The sequence below is a fragment of the Sinocyclocheilus anshuiensis genome, unplaced genomic scaffold (assembly GCF_001515605.1).
Source record: "Sinocyclocheilus anshuiensis isolate Anshui unplaced genomic scaffold, SAMN03320099.WGS_v1.1 scaffold517, whole genome shotgun sequence".
Classification (NCBI taxonomy): Eukaryota; Metazoa; Chordata; class Actinopteri; order Cypriniformes; family Cyprinidae; genus Sinocyclocheilus; species Sinocyclocheilus anshuiensis.
This window is the reverse complement of record NW_015536535.1, coordinates 2,172,371-2,195,770: the sequence shown is the minus strand read 5'-3', so window position 1 is coordinate 2,195,770 and position 23,400 is coordinate 2,172,371. Positions and strand designations below refer to the sequence as shown.

The following is a 23,400-nucleotide window of genomic DNA, read 5'->3' as shown; positions in this document are numbered from 1 at the left end:
CTGGAGAGAGGAAAGAAGGAGGCCCGTAGGCAGATCATGCCAGCATTTAATCACACTCCAGACAGCTGACATGATAAAACACAAAGTCTGAGAAAATAAATGGAAAGAGAGTAAGAAAAGGGGGGACAAATGGACATGCAAGAGCTGCCCAGCCCTTTCCCCTTGCTTACTATTCCCAAATAATTATACAGAGGGGAGTTTATGCTCATGTTTACCTTGATGTCTTCCACCTCCATATGTCCCAACAGTTTTCCATTGATGCTGAACACACAGAAGTGGCCCTTGTCATAATAAATGACACAGTGACCCTCGGTGGAGGACAGAACCAAACGTGGTCGCACACAGCCGTCTGGACCCTCCAGAGTCCTCAACAGGTCACCATTCATAGAGTGGACAAGACATGGACCCTCTGTTGTCAAACACATATAGACACATGAGGGTCAGATCAGACAGAATTATATTGTGCTGCTGCACTTACTTGTTCATGTGTTATTTGTGACGTAAAATGGTCTGTTGATTCTAACATTTTCATATTTCCAGGCCAAAAAACATCTTATCCAGGGCGCCATATTTAGGGTAAGATATCTCAAGAATTATGATTGCTAGCCTCATAGGAATCGGTAAATACACTTTTTTTTTTTCTTCTCACAAATAGCTCAAATAGTTAGGGGTCTACTAAGTGCCCAAGTATTTTCATAACTGGCCCCAAAAGTTGGAAGAAAGTGAAAAATCTAGAGACGTGTTAATTACACTAATAAAAACATCAAAGATTTTAATAAAAGTGTTTAGAACTAAACAACATAAGCTATTTTACAAGTCTCTGTCATGATTAAAATGTGAAATATTAACATTCAAGAATGGCAAGACAATTTGTTCATTTTAAAGAACTCATTTGATAATGCTGACTATGTAGGGCAGTTTTGTAAAATTCAGTTCTCATGCAAAAAGACAAGTTTGACCCAGTAAGCAAAACCAATCATACAAATTTAATCAACAACAAACACAAATAAATTAAATGTAAAATTAATACAAATAAAATTTTCATAGCAATAAAAAAAAATTTGAAAATGAATGAACCAACTAATTCTATGATCATTGTTAATGCATGAGTGTGTATTTACCTCTGCAGCCACTAATGACCAGTCCCAGCTCTGCACACACACTTGCACACGTGACTTCACAATCATGACCCGTCAGAATTGTCCGGGGAGTCACAAATTCTGCTGGAGACACACACACACACACACACACACACACACACACACACACACACACACACACACACACACACAGTTGATGATCAAAGACCGTAAATACAATAGAAACAAGAACAAAATAATAATCACAATCACTACATTACACCATAAATGACATAACAACTGCGTATTTAACACTGCTGTCAATTTCAGTTTAAATTAGTTTTTTTATTTGTTTGGTACTCTGTGATAATTTAATTAGAGTGTGTAATCACTGCAATCAGACACTCGCAACTGTTACAGTGTGTGTACACATCTGCCATCCATGTGTCCTTCTGTAATCAGTCTAATGAGCTCTGCTAGTATTCGTGTGTGCTTTCTGTCCATATCACTCAGACAAAAACACCTGTCTCTCTCAAAGTGTGAACAGTTAAGGTAATGTCAAAATTAACAGTTAACAAACTAATGAATTCTCTTTCTATCTAGACACAAAGAAGTCAAACACACATTTAATTGTCTTAATCCAGCTGGCCTCTCTCTGTCTCTTTCTCAGACACACACACACACACACTCACACTCACACTCTCTCTCTCTCTCTCAGCGTAGATGTATAGGTTTCATTAGGTGGCAAACTTCCTAAATGTCTCAGCTTTGAGTTATACCCTACAACTCTGGGGATTAAAGCCTGATGTCGGATTGTGCCCTGAAAAGATCAATAAAACTGATATATTGGTGTATCGTTTAACCTCCCCGTCATTTGCCACCATTTGGTTCGCATTAGGATAACATCTGATTACAATCTAATACCTATATACTGCATATTATTTATCTGTACTGAAAATGCACACTAGAGAGTATCATTTACTCATAAGAGAAAGAGGGAGAGAAAATGAATACATAAACGCAAGACAATTCTAGAAAAAAAATGCAGTAATATCTGTAACTGAAACAGCGTCAGACTGAATTAGTTTTAAAAATCAGGGTTCGTGAAAATGCTGTTCATTATTTGGCTACTAGATGGCAGTGCGGTCAACAGAATCAATCCAACTGTACACAGCCTAGGCATGGTCTGTATTTGAAATCATACTGTAACTTCATTCTTGCCTGAAATTAAGAACTGTGTCAAATTTAAAGAAATAAAAAAGTATCTAAGTACCATTATGTATAATAACATAAATTCACATTAATATGTCTGAAATTATCACTATTTAGTAACCAGACAGTGTACATAGATTTCAGCTCTAAAAGTAATTTTGACATTTTCTACCAAGTGTATGCTGCAGAATCATGAACCATGTTTGACTTGTGAAACTTAAATCAGTATTATTCCTAATAGATTGATAGACATATAATATTTTAATAAATAAAATACAATACAATACATTTTTAAAACATCAGAATGTGTTAACAAAATCATAATAATACATATGTAGTTTGGACAAGTTATGGGGGGGTTTGAACTGATTCCTGCAAAGTTTCCTGATTATCTTGATATGACTGAAAAAAAAAATCTTTGAAATTTCATCTGATAATATTACTGGATAACATGGCCTGTACATGTGTTACAAGAGAGATTCAGAGATTCAGTTTGATTTCACTTTAGATGAAGGTCTGGCTCTTAGGTTCTTTAATGCCACTGATGTCAACCATCAACCTACAGTCATATTTATCTTTAGATGCTCATTACCCAAATCACAATTAGTCATAAATCCTGCCCCATTTGTAGAAGAGCACTTAACAGCATGTAGAGCATCCAAAAACTCCAAATTAGCAAAGGGGATGTGTGTGTTTTTGTGAGTGTGTGTGTGTAGAGTGCTTTGATCAGCACTGCAGCCATATGGTTAGTGTGTACAGGGGAAGCCTGTGGCATTTTTCACTTTTATTGAGTGTTCTCTCGCTCTCTCAGATAGATGGGACTGAACTCTCCTGAGCCGGAGACCTCCGAGTCACATTTACTGTCTCCCTCTGTGGCCCTCTGGCCTCCACTTTCACTCACTCACACACACACACACACACAGGCAGGCAGGCCGATTCCATTTATGGTGTGATACTAGCCTGAAACTCAATCTTCTGAGCAGAGACCTGCTGTGGTCAGATGAAACTAGTTGTAGCTTCTGAAAGTGAGCTGTAAATCATTACACCAGCCTTGACAGACACACACTGGAATGTGTGTGTTTGAACAATGTGCTTTTAACACTGTTGCACTGCACTGATATCATCACCTGCATGAAAGCTTTTCCTATGTGTGATTGCTAAGCGCTGGTTGGGGATTTGGACTCTGAACATTACCCTGATCTTGACCTCTCTATGTGAGAACCATGAGGTTCTTCTGAGCATGATAATGATGAAACTATTTGTTCATACTTAGTATGGAGCTTTCATTAAAAGAAAATTAACATGACATTTGAGGATCACAAAAGGAGTTACTTAGCAGAATGTCCAAGTTGCTCTTTTCCAGACAATGACAATTTTCATTTTTGGGTGAATGTACACATCTGTATGTGGTTAAACATTTATAACTTACTTCCAGGGTTCTCTCCGATGCTGCTGTGCTTGCCGTTCCAGTACCAGAGCAGTAGTGTGGCATCTCTGGAGCCGGACAGAATGTAACAGTCTCCACCAATGTATGACTCTGAGCGGGCCAGACAGGTCACCACATCAAGATGGCCAAACACAATCTGTGTCAGTTTACCTGTTAACACACACAACACAGGAATAAAACCACTTACTGCAGAGTGTGAGGCAGTGGGGGTATGTACAATGCACAATATATATTTATAATGATTTTTTCCTCCATGATTCAAGGTCTGATTCTGGAGCATATCTTCATGGGGTCAGCAGTCTGCATTGTAGTACTCCCTGCAGGGCGTAAGTGAATGACTCTACTGAGATGATGCTGTCTGGTGAGTCGTTTACGTACACCAGATGAGCTCACACACTCCCCAATTCTTCCCGCACTTTAAATATTTGCTTTTTGGAGTGCTGCACGTGCATGCTGAAGTCTGTGTATGCATACGAAAAACAGCAATCGTTATCTGTCTGTCTCTCTGTCTATACTCTATAACTACCCTGTCTGTTGGTCTATACTGAAAACCTACCTACCTGTCTGTCTATTGCTCTACCTCTCTAATTACCTTCCTTTCTTTCTGTCTGTCTATATTGAAAACCTACCTACCTTCATGTCTGTTTGTCTATCGATCTGTCTAGCTACCTACCTACTGCCTGTCTGTATGTCTGTCTACCTGTCTATCGGTCGGTCAATCCCGTCTGTCTATCTATCTACTTACCTAGCTACCTATCTATAGTATCTGACTGTGTTTCTGCCTGCTTGTCTATGGCCTTGTTCAGACTGTCAGCAAAAATACGACTTTCTGCAAATCCAGACATTATCCAGATGGGTTTTTGAAAGTCTGGACAGCACAAAATAAACAAACAAAAAAAACACATGAAATCATATTTTTTCAAATCTGATTTAAAAAACACATATGAAAGTGGTTTGAAATGCGATTCAAACTGGACATTTACGGATGCTCACTCAACGCGACACACAACTATAATGCCAAAACCAATAACGGAAATGCCAAAAGACACACCCCGCACTGCGGGGTTTTTTCTGTGCGACGGGGGAGTTCTGCACCACGACTCGACAGGCGCTTATTTGTAGAGTTAGGTGAAGTACCTCCAATTTTCCTGCAACCGTTTTGAAAGCTATACCTTGGTACACCTACATCATTACCAAAGCAACCCAAACAGATAGATTGGTTACGTCTGGACACACAAACAGTATTTGATAACTTGCAATTAATAGTGCATCCAGTCTGCCTGAAAAGATCTAATTCGAGAAAAGTTTAATTTGTCTGAACATAGCCGATCTATCTCTCTATCTTAACATAGCCTGTCTATCTTTCAAGAGGAAAACCCTTTTGCTTAGACTTTATGTGTTTGTGTGTGTATATCTCAGAGCTTGGGAGCGTTTGTGTGTGGTGTGATTCTATTGAAATTCAAGTTCCGCTTGCGTGACTTTCTTTCTGAGCCTCATCCTCATGGAGTCATGGTCCATCCGTGAGATGAGAAAGCTATCTGAACCCCGGGGCGATGGAGTTGTAATGCAGTCTGCAGGCTCATTTGTGACTTTTGACCCTTTCCTTTGTGTACTGTGGTGGAGGCGGTGTCTCCGTAGACACCGAGGTGGTTGGGGGGTCGCTGCGGTTACCTGTATCAGTGGAGTAGATGCGGAAGCTCTTGTCCCAGAAGCCACACAGCAGGATGAAGCGGTTGTCAGCCGTGATGACAAAACACTGAGCATTTACCTGGATGCTCTGATCTAACAGATCTGAGATCTGCCTTCTGTGAATGCCCACATTATTGGCTGAAAACAGAGAGAGAGAGTCACTTGTTATAAAAGCAATAACAACTTTTTGTTTAGAAAATAATTGGGTAAAGTGGAGAAAAATATAAACATCTTAGAAAAATAAAGCAATGATTAAGGAGGGAGATACAGAAGGAAGGACATTCACAGAGCGGTTGAGACATTAACAGTGGGAGTTAGATGGTGAAAAAAAGAGTCTTGACCCTAAAGGTCTACTCCAATGTCTTGTAAGTGAATTCCTGACAACCTCCTAAGAGATTATAAAGATGTTAAACTATTAGAATGAGAAAATATGACATTTGTCAGGAATACTGTGCATGAGCACATGATTTGTGAAAGAATACATAAAACAGCAGAAGACAGAACAGTAAAGGAAAGACTAAAATAATCATAAAAAACGATGTGACCAAAATGTCATAAATTACAAGTTTTTTTTTCTTTTTTAAACACACTAAGACAGAAAAAGTCAGAGATTGAAGAGGCCAGGCTACACAGAGTCAGGTGTGTGAGGCCCAGACACATTCATGACACACACCAGCGCTGCATCTGTGCTGGAGCAAGTGGACAGATTATCAACAGCAGAGTCATGCAGAATTTACTGTGTTTAAATGTGTGAGCTGTGTGGAATGCAGTCCGTCTAAATACATACATGACATTCTGGAGCACGAGTGAAAGAAAATGAGCCATGAAAGATGTCTCTCCCCACACAGAGAGACAGAGGAGAGAGAGGGGAGTGTGATTTGTTGTTTTTTATGAATCTTTTAAAAGTAAAAAAAATATATTAAAAATCCAGCTTTAGTAAGACATTTTCTATGTAGCTCTGCAAGTTTCATATATTTTGCATCACTCTGTGGTCTTTTGCTTCTCGAACAATGCAATAATTTAAACTTAAATCAATATTTCATGCCCATTTATTTATTTGGTAGGTAAAAATGCAAGCAAGTCCCCAAAGTCATGTTCCAACACAGAATGGAAAATTATTGTCCTATTATTGCCAATGGGTTCGAAATGAAATCCAAAATACATCTGAATTTTTTTTTTTTTTTGTGTCCATATGCGTTTGGCCATATATTATATTATATTATATTATATTTATTATATGTGACCCTGGACCACAAAATCAGTCTTAAGTCGCTTGAGATATTATATTATATTATATTATATTATATTATATTATATTATATTATATTATATTATATTATATTATATTATATTATATTATATTATATTATATTATATTATATTATATTATATTATATTATATTATATTATATTATATTATATTATATTATATTATATTATATTATATTATATTATATTATTGTTTCAGACTCTTCACAAATATGGTATATAAAAAAATGTCATAATGATTTTGGATTGCTGAAGGCTTGAGTTCAGATTTAATGAATTAGTGGATGACAGAGGTGGAGGTGTAGAGAGAGCACAGGTAAGAAAGAGGACACACACAGATAAGAGTAAGGATCAGGACGGCGACCATGAAGTGACAAACAGATACATTGGGTGAGATATATGATACTGTATAATAATATGAGCAGCAGGAGAGCTGAGATATACGATGAACAGGAGGAGAGAAAGAAACTTCAGAAAGGCTTCAGCCATATGTTATCACATATCTTCCCGCTCTCATCCCTTTATCCTCTTTTTCTTCCTAATCAACAGGTCGGAGGGATGAGAGGAGGACATATTGTCCTGACAGCGTGTGCCACGCGACTTCAATCAGACATTATTACGCCATTCATATTCATTCAGTCTGACAGGACAGAGAGACAGAGAAAGAGAGAGAGAGAGAGCGCGCTGATGATGTACAGGCTAAGCCACAGCTCATTGCTTTCCAATTTGCATGCAAATGCTGATCTGAAGCTGAATGGCGGCTGGGTGAAAAACAGCACTCATCTCCTCCCAAGGGCCGGGCCCTCGCAACTCACAACAGCCAATCACAAATCACTCAACTGACGATTGACAAGCCACAGACCTATCAAAGGGTCAATCTCAACCGGTAACTGGTACTGCTGGTCCTGCACAGAAGAGCTTTGATGACCTGAGACAAACAGAGAGGACAGATGAAAAACAGATTTAATACTATGTACCATCAGGATACTTATTTATAGAGGTCAGTCAACAGTCATTTACTACAGCAGACATTACATTTAGTCATTTAGCAGACGCTTTTATCCAAAGCGACTTACAAATGAGGACAATGGAAGCAATCAAAATCAACAAAAGAGCAATATGCAATTGCTAAAACAAGTCTCAGTTAGCTTAATGCAGTACACGTAGCAAGGTTTTAAAAAAAAAATGATATAATAAATAAAAAGAAAACTGATAGAATTGAAAATGAATAGAGCAAGCTATTTAGAGGCCTTTTTTGCTTTTGTTAATTGTATAATAAATAAAAAGAAAACAAATAGATAGAATTCAAAAAGATTAGAGAAGCTAGTGTTAGTTTTTTTTTTCCAGACAAAGGACAATAATAACAAAACAAAGAACATTGCTCTTCTGTAAAATAAATAAATAACAAAAACATTTTTTATTATTGGCTGAACACAAATATGCCATTAGGAGGGGTAATGAAGAATATCCTAGTGGAAAACACTTTAAATGAAAGTAATCCTTAGAATACAAGTTATTGATCATGTGACTATTACTGCTAGGAAAGGAAATAGAGAACTTAATCTTAATCCAAGACAGACATTTTGAATTTATAAACTAAAGGCTAATATATATATCCAGGATTGAATGAGGACTTGGATTTTACTCCTTTTTATTTATTTGAAATGGTATTTTTTGAGTAGTGCTGGGCGATATGTCCAAAAAAAAAATCACAATTTTTTCATATCAATCGATACCGATAATTATCACTATAAATGTCAAATCCTTATTTCTTTCAAAGTGAAAGTTGTAGAAACCAGACTATTAGTTTCCTTAAAATATATATCTTAATTTCTCGGTTTCTGCATGCATTGTTTCAAATGCCATCTTTAAATCGCCTCTCAGGCATGCAAGTGTAGCTCTTATCTCTTTGAATGGGGAAACATCAAATTCTCCAAAACTGTTCGCCATGCTTATGATTAAATTTCATATTTGAAACCACCAATGAAATCATACAACAATTGTATCATAAATGTTGTTTATTTTGCTCAAATAGCGTTAAAAAAAGCTTCTTTTTCAGGCTAGACCTGCCAGTGCACATGCACGTCTCAGACCGCTTACTGTTTCTGTGACATCAAAATCAGAGACAAAAACACATTGATTTTCATATAAACTGTTTAAAAAGGGTATTTTTGGTAGTTAACAGCATTTTTTGTTTCTGAAAACATTAATTTAAAATGTATTATTCCAAGAACAGATCCCAAACATCAATTAAAACCATCAAATTTGAAGAGATCAAGCACTTTTTTCAATTAGATTGATCTTTAATAAAGAAAAAATAAATAAAGAAGAAGAGGCTGATAAATGGAGGTGGACAGGAAGCTGAATGCACGGCAGAGGAAGTGTCACATTTGATCCAGTTCAGGCTGAGACATCAGTGTCTAAGAAGCTGATGATTATACATGAACATCATCCTGCATTTCACGTTTTGGTGTATTGGTGGATAATTTGTGATATAATTTGCAAGTTTTCATGTGATCTGCTTTTGATGACAGGTTAAAATTTGGATTTTTTTTTAAGTTAATTTTTTTTTCTAAAAATGGCATGTTTCTGTTTTAATCACATTGTACGAATTCATACGAAATCATCACCACATAAAATAGTTACATTTTCTTATGAGATTGGGTTGAGTAACCTGGTTAAAGGAACTAACCAGTATCAGGGGTGTAAAGGAACAGATCACATGATTCAACAGACTTGTTCACTCCTTATCCAACACCAAACACCTTGCTGTCTGATCGTTCTTGCTCACCAGTAAGGCCGTGCCACTTGTTGACAGCGAAGAGGCGGTTGGCGGTGACTGTGATGACCGCTGGGTTGGTTAGGCCTGACTGTGTGTTGGCGGCCACGTGGGTGACAGGCGAGTTTGACGGGAACTTGAGTACCATGATGACGTCCTGCTGCATCTGCTCTGTGAACATCAGTGGGGTCTGCAGAAGGAGATACTGTTGAGTCCATGACCGCCATCATCAGCAGGGAGCGAGGAAGTGTAGAGGCAAAGAGAGTGATGGTTGGAGAGAGAATGATAAAAGTTGGAAGAGAAGCAGGAAGATGGGAAATTAGGCAGCGAAAGACGGTGTAAAAGAGCACAAAAACTGAGACTGAGGTCAGAGGTTATGAAGACATAACAATATCATAACTGGATTGGATGGAACTGGTCCAAAGCTGCTTCTTTTTTTTCATTCTGAAATATATGCATTTTATCAGATGGAACACAGTAATAAGATTTGCAAAATCAGCATCAGAGCATCAGCTCAAAAACTGTACAATTGATTTCTTTTTTTTTTATTGCTGTTCTGTTGACATTTAAAATTCTCTCATGACTTGGCAACAGGATTTTAAAGGTTGTGAATGTAATGACAATTGTTTTTCCGAATATTGTTAATGGAAATGTTACTGAGCTGGAATTAAATAGAATCAGAATCCTTAAATTCCTTCTGATTTCCTTATCGTGACTATCATTATATATGAACAAATAAATTAATTAAATATAAAAAAAATTATATGTTTAAAATACATGTATATATTTATATATTATAATATAAATGTATAATTTATACCTTAAAAAAAAAATAACAATACAATAATCTGAATACAACCTTGTGAGAAAAACTGTGATCATATCAGTATATGATTGCATTGGCACTGCCCTACACACTGACTGTTAGCTCATATTAGCCATGTACTGCTATATCATTCCAGATAAGCACTATTTTTTGCAGACTATTGATGAAGTTTATGAATAGATCAAATGTGATGCTGAAGTAATTTAAAGTTCGCGTGAACCGGAAGTTGCTGCCGACTTTATTTCAGTGTAGTGACGTATTTCCAGCTGAAACGGAATATTGTAACGGTTGGAGGGGTGTGTTTAAGGATATTCTGCCCAAGCCGTCAAACTGACGTCATCAGAAAAGGAATGACATTCCAGAGCGGAAGTAAATGTTAAGATTTTGATTAAAGATTACGAAGACAAACAATTTTTTTTCAGCGGATTAACTTGCACGGATTAATTGTTCACATCAAGACTAGCAATGTGCGCTAGTAAAGTAGAGAGGGGGAGAGAGAGAGAGAGAGAGAGAGAGAGAGAGAGATCAAAGCAGCTAAAGACTTTCATTTCACAAAATTCAATGTTATATTTGACATTTCTGGACCTCTGAGAATTCCAGTAATGCTTTTGCTAGGCTAAATTGCACACTAAGTTCCTATTCCTGGGTAATGAGTACAAGATAAACAGAAGAAAAACAGTCTGTAAAGGCCTAAAGTTGCAAAATACCATAGCAGATTCCAAATGAATCTGAACTTTCCCTTAGGCTGCCACAGTATATTCCAACCTCCATTAGTAACATTATAATCTGCTTTCTCCTGCATTCCACTCTACAAGTCAGGAGATGACGAGAGGTATATGCACATACACAGCTGTTTGATTACTTGGCAGCAAAGTCATCCAACCATCAAGTTGACTTCCTCAGTGAGGCAGGGCTGTGTTTGTAGAGGCAGGAGATAGTGTTCAGACTGGGCACTCTCAATGAGCGATCTGACTGGCCATGCTTTATAATGATGTTTCTATACAGCACAGATTAATCACTTCACATTAAGAAAGTCTATTTTAAACGAATATTTTAAACTGATATAGTTTAAAATAGAAAACGATTGTTGGAAGTGTATGTATATGCTTATTATAAATAAGCTCATACTGTATATCTTCGTATGTCACGATAAAACTGTGCTCTAATCCAGTCTAACTGCTGTCTTATGTCTGTGATGTCTAATCCTGACATGTGTGTGTGATTTTTAGACACAGTATGGAGACACGGGGCTAATTGGTGTGCCTGTAGTAAATTAGACAGACAGCTAGCACCTCTTAAATAGTGTTTAGCCTGTGAGTGCCATTAAACAGAGGATCTACTCTCATTAACCTACTGGAGACATGGAAGAGAGAGAAAAGGCAAGCATAGTCAGAGAGAGAAAGAGAGATGAAAGGATTACAGAGAGAATGGCACTGTATAATCCAGATACAGGATTGCATGAAAATTATGTTAATTCAAAAGAAAAAGAGTCTTGTCTTGTCATACCGTCTAATTCTAAAATGCTGCTTTTGTTGCCTAATAAAATAGTGGTACAGTGGGGATTGGGATTTATGGAGCAATGAAGCAAGGATATAATTGTATTTTAATTGAAGGTATGTCATAATAGCAACACTATGGGCCAGATTTACTAACATCTTGCGCCAGCGCAAACCGTCTTTTGGCGTTAAAATAGTACTGTCAGGATTTACTAAAGACATGCAGTGAAGAATTAGCACTGAAAAGGCGTGGAAAGTTATTCTTGTGCCTGACCTTATTGAATATGTATTTGTAGGAGTTTCCCTTTCAGTCGCAAAATTTATGGGAGAGTATTAAAATTAATCACGCAACGCAATTTACTAACGTTTGCACTCGTCAAATTACTGGTATTTGCGGCATTATTTAACGCCCCCCAAAAAAGCATGTCTTAAAGCAGTGGGTAATTTGCGCTGCTCTTGGTAGATTGTGCTGGTCATTATGGAAATTATCTGGCTGCGTCTGTGTTCTTTAATGTGCGCATTGTCAGTAAATCACACACAGAATTTTCCCCTCCCATCGCACTTTTATGGAATTGCGCTCTATCGCTAATTTGCCCTGTTTAGTAAATCTGGCCCTAAAAATTCAAAATGATTTCACTCAATTAACCTGTAGGCTTTTTTTTTTTAAGATCTATTTTTTGTAGGTTTTTTTTGCCTTTTATTGTGATAGGATAGTGTAGAGATGACAGGAAGCAAAGTGGGAGAGAGGGGTGGGAACGGGAAAGATCCTTGAGCTGGGATTCAAACTCGGGACGCCTGTAGCACAATGGCGCTATATTAACCTGTTGGCTTTAATAAAAAGCAAAGAAAATGTACATCTAATTCATTGGATTATTGAATAATACCAACCCCATGAATTACTATAAGTATTCTATTTAAGATATAATAAAACTAATAACGTCATGCACTTTGGGGCCTTCTGTGCCAATGGGGGCCAACTTACCCCAAAGGTCTAATTTCATCTTTTCACTTCAAAATAAAAACTATCATTTCTAAATCTAAGTACATTAAACAAAAACTCACATACTCTCCTCTAAATTAGACTGTGTGCTTGGGATTATGGGATTATTATGATGTTGTGTATTCAAAGGCTGTTCAAATTATTTAGTGCCACTGTTACGTGAGGTCAAAATCCAGTTCTGAGCCTATAACTATATCTGCATGTGGACATTTATAGGAGCGTATGTGAGTTTGTTTCCACACAGGCAGGCAGGGGTTGTCATCGCCACAGAAACACACAGCTAATGGGGTTTCAAGGTTGTCACCCACAGTCTCTAAGTTTCTAGACTAAAGACCTTATCACCTCAGAGCTCTACGCTTAACCACAAGACTTTTTCCACTTCTAGGACGCAGGGGCTCACTGAAAGAGGACAGGAGAGAGGAGTGGGGACGTAAAGCATAAAATAGTGAACAAATTGATTTAAGCAGGCAGCTATCAAACTTGTTTTCCACCAAAAATGGATTCACCAAAACCTCTCTCAGACCTAGCCTGTGTTTCCACCAACATGAGACCCGAACTGTCTACATTTCTGCCTACCCTGTCCAAACAACTTTATTTTAGATCGACAGGAAAAATGAATGAGCATTGCAGCATAAATAAAGAAATAAAGAAATAAAGAATAAAGAGGTGTCGCATTGACACATTGAATGATTATAATGGGCACAATCCAGTTTTATGCAATCTAGCAGCATTGTTTTACAGCAAAATTAGTTGTTGTTTTGAACAGTTTTTGGTGTGGACAATGACATTACCGTGCCCTCCAGTGTCAAATGTTAATTTAGTATTTCCTGGTTCAAGATCAGTGTGTCACTAAGCCATAATGTGAAGCCATTTTTTTACAACCCAGAAACCCTTTTTCTATGGTGGAAATGCACAGAATGCTTATTCATTTGACACTGGGTCCTGCTTATAGAGAAAATGAAGAGAAAAGAAGAGAGAGAGGAAAAAAAAACTCTGTACATTTATTTTCATTGTTCCCTACACTTGTACCCAACTTATTATCTAATTATGAAACCTGATACAAATAAAGATTGACATCAGTTGATTATTATCATATAACAATACACTGGCATGATGTGCAGTTTATCTTAACAGTTTTATTGACATGTTGTTAAATTTGTGAATGTCTGCATGTTAAAGATGGTAATTAGACAGTGAGAGTTTTGCATGTGTGTGTGTGTATGTGTGTGCATTACTCACCACCTGCATGGCAGAACTGCGTGGCGGGTGGGGCTCAATTAGCAGCTGGCAGGGTGTCTGTCCAAAACTTCTGATTTGAGACTCTACAGCCTGAGAAAGACAGAGAGTCAGGGTTATGGTGGCACTAATGAAGAGATATAGGACTATAAACGTCACCTTGAAACAGTGGCTAACTTGCCCTGGACAATATCAGCTAATACAGACACAAAGTAATGCGTGTGGAAAAAAGTAAGAAAAGAAAAGTGGCGGAAATAATGATCATAATAATGGGCAACATAGGAGCTGAATTTATGTGCATTTCTGTGCGCAAGAGTGTATCAAAGCAGAGAAAAGAGTGTGTACAATGGAGAAAGACTAGAGAGAGGTTCCATGAACACTTTTAAGTGATGATCCAACAAGTTTGAGTTTTCGTTCTATTTATTTACTTCACAGACAGATTGAATTGATTCACAGAAATTTGCTGCTGTTTTAAATCAGAGATGTTAACGACAGAAGGAAGGCTCATGAAACCACAAATAAAGCCAATAAATAAATAGACACCAAAACCATTGTTAATTTATTATGAATATTTGATCTCCTGGCCCTACTGCAGTGGTTCTCAAGCTTTTTTTCCACTGGGCCGCACTATGGTCCAAGTGGAAGTCTCACGGGCCGCACGCATATCATTTGCATATTACGTCACCAATACAAACCTATAAAAATATTCTAGCCTAAATATTATGATATCTAATCGATTACATTCATTGAAATAAATAAATAATTCTACTCACCATTAATAAAACACCTGATGCTGTCGAGAGCTGACCAATTTTGTGAAATTCGGCTCGAAAGGAGTAACAGCACAATGAAGTTGCGATTGTAAGTTGCAGTCTGTGTCTTACAGACTTGCGCACGGAAGCGTGACTTGACGCGTGACATTGCAGAAAATGTGCGTTCACAAATGTAGCCTATGTTGATCCAAATATGGAAAGCACTTTCGAATTTAATAATCTGAGGTTCTCTCCAGAGATGTTTTGCCACATTTCTGCAATTAAGGATGATTGCTGCGTAGTATGGGTGTTTCCTTTTGCCTGAACATCTTCAAGTGAGTGGCGGGGCAAACCGAAAGTTGATGCCGAAAGTCCAGCACTCTCCTACCTTTACTGCTGATACTGTGACTATTCTTGTTTGTATGTGTTCCTTCGCTGGCCTTTTCCACATTTAGTTTTTCTCCCTTAATAACAAATTTGTCCATTCTGATGCTCAATTTTACCGAACTAATGGCTGCTGATGACTATATATGAATTCTGCCAAAGTGCGCGCTTGTAAGTGTTCGTTAAATGCGTAACGTTAATTACGTGAGTACAGGTCTGCTCATGTCTGAAAATAATATATGAAAAACTAAATTATTTTACATAAAAACATTATAGCTTATATTTGTTTAGTACATTTTTTAATTAATGTAAAAACTAAAATGAATTGTAAAACTGAAAGTATTTTTTTTAATTGTGCTGTTTCAGCATGGTGGGCCGCATTTGAATTTGTGACGGGCTGCGGGTTGAGAACCACTGCCCTACTGCATCAGTGTATCAAGTATCACTCTGTCGCACTCTGTGGTCAAGTTCAGTTGTGTGTGATGCATGTCAGATCATTTGGAATCTCTGATGGGATTTTCATGAATCAATAGAGAAACTGTCATAATCCCACGCTAAAGAGAGAGAGAGAGGTATGCCAGAAATGTCCCAGCTCTCGTCTGACTGCTCTTGCTCTAACTGTATTCATGAAAGTATCAGGAAGTCAGGAGGCTTTCCACGTCCCTCTCATTGTATTTCTTCACTCTTCCACCTCTCTCTTTTTCCACTCCGCTCAGACTGCACTTCTTTACATCAATCCTTTCCGTCTGTTTCTAACTCTTATTCTGCTCTTCATCTCCCTTTCTTCATCCCACTCTCCTGCTTTGATCTGGTTCGGCCCACTCTGCTGGTAACAATAGACTCCACCACACAAACTCTTCTTTATATAGTGTAAATCCACTAGTGATCTCATTAGAGGCATTGATGGAACACAGATGACAGAACTACTGTGTCTGGAAATACCATTCTAAAGAAGTGGGGTTCAGAAGAGGCCACGCAAGGGAAGACACCTCGTTTCAATTATATGATTGGTTGATTTCTACTCAAAAGCAATGGAATTGGTCTGTGTGGCATCAATTCTTCATTTCTTGACCAAGTCTTTAGTGTTTGGCAAAACCACATTGCGTCACCTATTCAGTATGAGATGTTTTTCAGTCAGATCACTATTTGTGTGTAAGGCATTTACTTCAATAGTTCAGTAGTTTCACAGTCCTTAGTAAGAGTAGATAGCATATTTAATTTGGGGAACAAAAACAAGTATGTGAGGGATAAAGGTACAGCCCATTCATACTGTTATGCACAAAAGTGTTAACTGTTCAGGCAATAAACATACAGTGGGGTCCAAAAGTCTACACTAGAGATCATCAGGGATCAGGGAAAACTCTAAACAAGGCAAATCAAATAAAATCAAAGAAATTCAAATAAAGTAAAATTTAAAAAAATCTAATCAAATAAAAATAAATTAAATGTGAATTAACATCACAACACACTTACATCCACTAAATCCCATAAGACACTTTTTGGAATATTGTGAAATTGTGCTGGTTAACATGTATTATCAGATTTTGCACATAACTGTAGAGTTCATAGACTTTGAGTGCTGCTCGAAAGCAAAAGGTGTACTTACCAAATAATGAGACATCCTGAAACATATGCTAATTCTTCAGATCTTTTTATTTAAAACTTTTTATTCCAATTGTTTTTCTGATAATATAATTGAATAAAAAAATAAATTTAAAATATCACTTACTGTCTCAAACTTTCGGACCCCACTACATACCTTTCCAAAACAAATGCCCCTTTTGAAAATGTATGTTTGAAAATGTATGGACCTTAACACAGTACAACTCATTCATTCATTCATACATACAACTTTACGTAAAATTAAATAATTATATTCATATTTATCCACCCCATTCAATCCCAAACATTGTTTCACAAACATACACTGAGATCTCAAACAGATCGTCTTGTTTTATGGAATGCTGTGTCCAGTTCACTAATGTGATTCAGCAATGTGGCACAAGATTTGGCATCGCAAACAGGATGAAGGTCGAGCGTTTCACATTGGGACGGTTTGTTTAAGCTAATATGTGGATGCCTCTTGCCCAGGCACCTGACCCATCTTCATTAAATCCTCTCCTGACATTTACTGCCACAGTAGAATGAGGCAGTTCTCAGGTCAGAGCATCCAGCCAATGAGGAGAGAAGGTTATATGGGTGCTAGCCATGCTAGAGGGGCCAATCTCTTTAGGAGCACTAGTGCGTATCTGATGAGGTCTCTTTACATTCTACACATTTAAATGATGGAAATACCCCGTATGCATGCACACACACGCATACACACACAGTCATGCTCCATGAGTCACCTGATTTACTCTATCCCTTGACAAGGCAATTTAGCTGTACAACAAGCTGTGACCAAATTTTTTTATTTTGCATAATGAGGTCTCTATGAACACTTAGAAGAGGTTTTGGGGGAAGGGTTTCTCTTTAAATGTAAGCCTTTTAAAGGTCAGATTAGTATCGGACTTGAGTAAAAGTGGGCTTGATTGGAGGAAAGGACTGTGTGTATGTGTCTGCACGTTTATTTAATGTGCAAAGGGAACCCTTTGTGCCTGTCATGTTCTTTTCTGTGGTGGCAGGGCAAAGACAGGAAGTAATCATCGTCTGAGTAAACATGGCCCAGTCTCCTGAGTGACCCTAATCTGCCATGAGACATTCCACACGCCCCATACTCTACACGCACACACACGTGTGCACACTGGGTTCTACATACATAGAGACACAATTATACACACGGCTTGCCATCAAAAAAAACAAACTCAGCTGCTCAGACTGACAAATCCCAGTCCTGCCCAAACCAGGCCTGATATGCAAGATGCAAAACTAAAACTAGAACCAGAACCAAGCAGTTGGTTTCCACACAACCCCATCTGAGAAGATCCAGAGCTGCAGCCATCCCTGCTGTTTCCAGACAAACATACATGCTCTTCTAAGAGCCACGCTAAACTACACCCTACTCATTTATTTTTCTAATTTAACTCTACAAGCTGGGCCGTGATGCGCAGTCGGGGTCCAAAACTGACTTTTTGCCACACCTTCCAACAGTGACTGAATTGAGAAAGTATATCAGCCATAAATGTTTTTTTGTGGCCATGAAACAGTATTTTGGATTTTTGTTTTCATCATTGGTCATTATGGCAATGTGATTATTTAGATGTATTTTTTTCTTGCATAATATTGTCAAATGGTACATTAGCTATGTTCAGAATTCATGTGAAATTGTCCCAAATCTGATTTTTTTTTTTTTTGCTCATATGTGACACATATCTGTTTTTTCATAACTGTGTGAACAGTATAAACCAAATGGAATCTGATCTTTTCAATTCTTTTTTGGGACACTTCCATATGTATCCCTAAACAAGATACTGTACAGGTCCGGCTTTTTGCAATGTGACCTCAGTCAGAACAGTCATATCAGAATCCATGACTGCAGATTAACATCCGTTATAACTCTGTGCTGACTCCAAAGATTTTTACAGACCATCAGTTCTTTGCTACAAGCAAAACTTGAGGGATCGTATTGTAATTAATCTAACATTTAGCTCTCTTTCTCCTCATCCTTATCCCCCTAATCACCTGCTCACAAACTCGTACCTGAACTTTGTACATGATATAACTTAAAATAATGAAAATTCATGTCATTTCAATGTCTGACTGACTTCCACAGAACACAAAATGTGAATTTTTCACTTTTAATTCATTATATGCTGGAAATCTTGTAAAAGTAAGTTCACGAGAGATGTAACAATTTCCAATTTGTGAACAAACTGCTCTTTTGAATGACATCTCAATGAATCTGTTGAGTGATTCGTTCAAGAACTGGACTGTTTGATTTCTCAAGCAACTTCACAAGGCAATAATGGGATGCAATAATCTGGAAGCAATTGTAAAAAGCCAACTGGAGGGGAAGATTTTCATGGAATAATTACATAAATTTCACCTTGTTCATCGCACACAGCATTTTTTTTTCCTTTTGCTGTGTTCCATCTAAGAAAATCTTTTTCGGCAACAAAAAAATAAAAAATACTAGTGCTTGGCAAGTGTTCATTTTGGACGCTGCATGAGGTGCAGCTGAGACTATGATGTATTCAAGGTACTGTAAGAGGAAAACAAATGTGACAGAATTAAAAATATTGCACAAAAAATTATGCATACTCAACATTCAAGGACTGTGTGGCTCACCAGTGCTGATCTGATATGCATTCTCTCTCATTTTTCTCTTATGCCTTAGATCCTTTTAAACATTTTTTTTTCAAGCATGTTTATTACAGTTTGATTGCAGACACGGCCATGTGAATTTATTGATCTCCTAATGGCCTGTGAACGGTGAAGTGGCAGTCAGGCGTGAGGAATCCCATTTTTACCTCTTCTTATTAAACAGGAAGTGTGCAGGGTAATGGGCTGAACTGAGGAGATGACTGGAGCAGATAGGCAATGAATCTGCATCAGATAGAGGGGATGAAGAAATAGATAGCGGATTAAGGGACAAAGGGAGAAAGATGGACAGTATGAATGGCGAAGGATGAACAGATTAAAGATAGGAAGCATGCAGTGAAGGAAGGAAAGAGCTATAAAGGGATAGCAAGAACACCTAGATGGGAATAAGGTGAGCCGAGCCATTAATCAGCTTCAGTCACTGAGCATGAAGGGCAGGAAGACTGGAACCACTCCGACACCAGCAACTGCCCCAGTGCACACATTCACACACACACAACTGCTTCACTGGAGGAAAAGAATGGCACTGTGTGACCTCTGCAGAAGACATGCTATGCAAAGCATAGGTTGTGTAAAATTTGATGTGTGGATATATGCATACAGTTGATCCCGAGGTACAGTTAGCTTGTATAATTCACTACCTGAAGCTTCCTATTGGTGCCCTGGGATAAAGCTGTAAGCTGTATTACATTTACATTTAGTCATTTTGCAGACGCTTTTATCCAAAGCGACTTACAATTTGGGGCGATTCTTCTTAAAGAGGCAAACAGATACAGGAAGTGCTTGTAATACCAAGTTTCTAGACATTGTTCAAATAAGTACAAGCTAGAAAGAGAAGGAATAAATAAAGAGAGAATTTACAAAAATATAACGTAGAAATAGGCAGAAAACGAAATATTCCTTCCTAGCAGAAAGTAATAATTCAAACAGCAGATCTATAAACAAGTATTACGCAAAACACTCACGTGCAGTTGTCTGTCTCTTCTGTTGACTAATCGCTTGGCCCCTGTATCTGCTTGTCAAGGATCAGTTTCTCCAAACACATTTGAAATCTTAGCTGCAATTGTTGTACTTACTTATTGACTTATTTATTAAACAAACAATGCAAACTATTGAATAAGATAATTAAAAATGTAATTTTGGTAGCATTAAAAACTATTTGGTAAGTACTAAATATGTAAAAAAAACAAACAAACAAACATGCACACACACATAAGCATGCTCTTGAGTAGATTAAAAATAACAAAAATAGCATTTAGACTGTTGTTTTGTATAGGAAAGATCTAAATGTGAACCTCACTGACACAGTTTTACCCTGCAGTTGGTTCAACTTCCATAATTTGATGAATGAAAATCCAAATCTTATCTGAAATGGTTACTATTTATCTATTAAATAAACAGTGTAATTTATAGATTTTAAAAGTTATTATGGTAGCATTAAATATAAGTTTGTTGGTATTAAGCATCTTTAAACACACACATGCTTGCCTTCTCTTAAGATGATTAAAAGTAAAAATTTGTCCTCATTTGTAAGTCACTTTGGATAAAAGCGTCTGCTAAATGACTAAATGTAAATGTAAATAAGTGTTGCTTTGTATAGGACGCTACAATTCCACATTACTGTTACATATTACATATTTCACAGCTTTTCGCAGCAATTGGTTCACCTTTCACCTATGACATCATACAGTACTTAATTTGATTAATTAAATTGGGGCTGTGAGGTACGAAAGTCCTGTGCGTTGAATGTTGGACTTTCACAACTGTGGAAACGCTTGTGTGTTGATCTTTTAGCTGACAAAACAATTAAAACACATCCGCTGGAAATTTGGGCAAAAATGTTTCACTGCCTGAACGATCAACACCAAAGCATTCAATAATACAAAAACAGCTGCACTTCCATCTCTTACATCAATGTTTTAATTTGTGTCCTATTAAATATGCCATCTACTCTGACTAAAGTCTCTATATATCAAGGGCTTGATGCAATCTGGCTCATAGTCCTGTTAGGCTCGCATCCAGGACAATAATGTAAGGAACAACAAAATAACAATGTCTTTAAATAATGGATTACAGACCACCATGCCAGGTTCGGTAACACCAACATCCTACTCGTCTGGGATGATGTAAAGCAGATAGTCTTGAATGGTAAATGTTCTTTATGCCAGCACTAGATGCTAGTGAACAGGGCTTCTCACATTAATACAAGACTGCAATTCACAACTGAAGCAAAAAATAATAAAAAAATAGTACAGGAAATATGCCAAATATTTATTACAGTATTCTGGTGAGAGAATGCAGATGTTCAACAACTGTTATCTATAATGAAAGTAATTTAATTAGTGTAATTAAAAAAATATATATAATTAACCAGTTTTGAATCAGAACTGGTTCTCGGTTCCCAAAGCTATACTATTTGTGTCTCAGGTCTCAGATCAGATCAGATCTTTCCCTCAGCGAAAGGCAGTACCTGGACCTGTTTGAAGGACATCTGTAGCTGTCGGTGGGGCAGTTAGTGAGCTAGCTCTGCATGAACTGGTTTGTGCTTCTGTGTGGCAGCTCCCAGAGAGAAAGGGATGAATAATAAATGAGTTTGGGATAGAGAGAGAGAAAGAAGGAAACACCGAAAGAGAGATTCCTATTGAGTCTGTAGTTTGTCTTCAGGGTTCACAGTAACAGCTGAACAAATGTTTTGTAAGTGTCTGCTGAAGCTCAAACCTGTTTACAATAGCTCTGTTCCAAAAACCTAGTGTGCTGCTTCTCTGCTTACTGACAACACGGGCAGCATATTATATCTTATCATTTTTTTATTTTATTTTTTTATTTATTTATTTTCCAGTATTGAATGAAACACAAGTTTGGCTTTTTATGGAGGTCATTATGCATTCTATGATTGCCACTTCTGCAAAGGACACACTTGAAATTGCCGTAAAATTTAGCCAAAAAGTATAACTGGAGATAAAACCATTAAACCTACTTTTCATCTTTGTGAAAGAAATCACTACCTGTCTGAAGTTTGAAATATTCTTAGATTTTTTTTTCATGTTTGAAAGAAGTCTCTTACTGCATTTATTTGATCAAAAATACTGTAAAAATAGAAATATTTTAAAATTTATAAAAATGTATCTGTTTTCTGTTTTTATATTTTAAAATGTAATTAATATTTTATTTAGCAAGCATGCATTAAACTGATCAAAATGAACAGTAAAACACATTTATAATATTATAAAATATTTATATCTTTTATAATATATATATTTTTTTTCAAATATAAATGTTGTTCTTTTGAACTTTCTATTCATCAAAAAAAACCTGAAAAAAGTATCACATTCCACATAAAAATATCCAGCAGCAAAAGCTATTTTTAATATTGTTAATAATAAGAATCATTATTGATAATTGAGTACCAATAATAATTATTAATAATTGAGCACCAAATCAGCATATTAGAATGATTTTTGAAGGATCATGTGTAGGGGTGCTCTGATTGATCGGCTACCGATCACTATCGGCCGATAATCGCTTTGGGATGATTGAATGGCGGTCTCTAAAAAGGCCGATCTCAAAAAAACGATCTCAAGCTGATGACGCTGCAGTGAGAGGTTTGGCATGACATGCAGCGGCACTGTCTCAGTCTCTGTCCGGCGCGGGTAAAATAATTATAATGCTGAAGGTGAGGTACTTTTTCATTAAATAACTTATAAAGTAATTTGAAAACCTTGTGTGAGACGTAATTTCACAAACAGCGTGAGTGAATCACTCTCTCTCTCTCTCTCTCAAAAAACGCAAATGGCTTCAAATCACCACACATCGCGTCTGTCTATAAGCGAGCTGCACGCTGCACAGTTGACACAGGAATTGTCACTTGCACAATCGAGGCAGTGTCACATCGTTACTAAAGTTTATAAATTGCATTTCTTTTTAATTCTTGCCAGTGTTTAACCATTCAGCGCTCGCGCGCTCTCCTGGAG

At 37.2% G+C, this 23,400-nt stretch overlaps 1 protein-coding gene across 6 annotated transcripts in view; it reads right to left on the bottom strand.

The window, feature by feature from the left end:
* The window catches only part of LOC107695599 (lipopolysaccharide-responsive and beige-like anchor protein), a 274,449-nt gene that overhangs the window by 8,486 nt on the left and 242,563 nt on the right, over window positions 1-23,400 (bottom strand). For 3 of the 6 annotated variants that reach the window (XM_016495602.1, XM_016495617.1, XM_016495611.1), the window contains 7 exons: window positions 14,037-14,126; window positions 9,488-9,680; window positions 7,559-7,624; window positions 5,410-5,565; window positions 3,721-3,888; window positions 1,122-1,223; window positions 216-409 (listed from right to left, as the gene is read on the bottom strand). In XM_016495602.1, the coding sequence (XP_016351088.1) occupies window positions 216-409; window positions 1,122-1,223; window positions 3,721-3,888; window positions 5,410-5,565; window positions 7,559-7,624; window positions 9,488-9,680; window positions 14,037-14,126 (969 nt within the window). The remainder of the gene's footprint in view (window positions 1-215; window positions 410-1,121; window positions 1,224-3,720; window positions 3,889-5,409; window positions 5,566-7,558; window positions 7,625-9,487; window positions 9,681-14,036; window positions 14,127-23,400) is intronic. The other 3 variants (XM_016495624.1, XM_016495632.1, XM_016495641.1) reach the window with 2 other exon arrangements.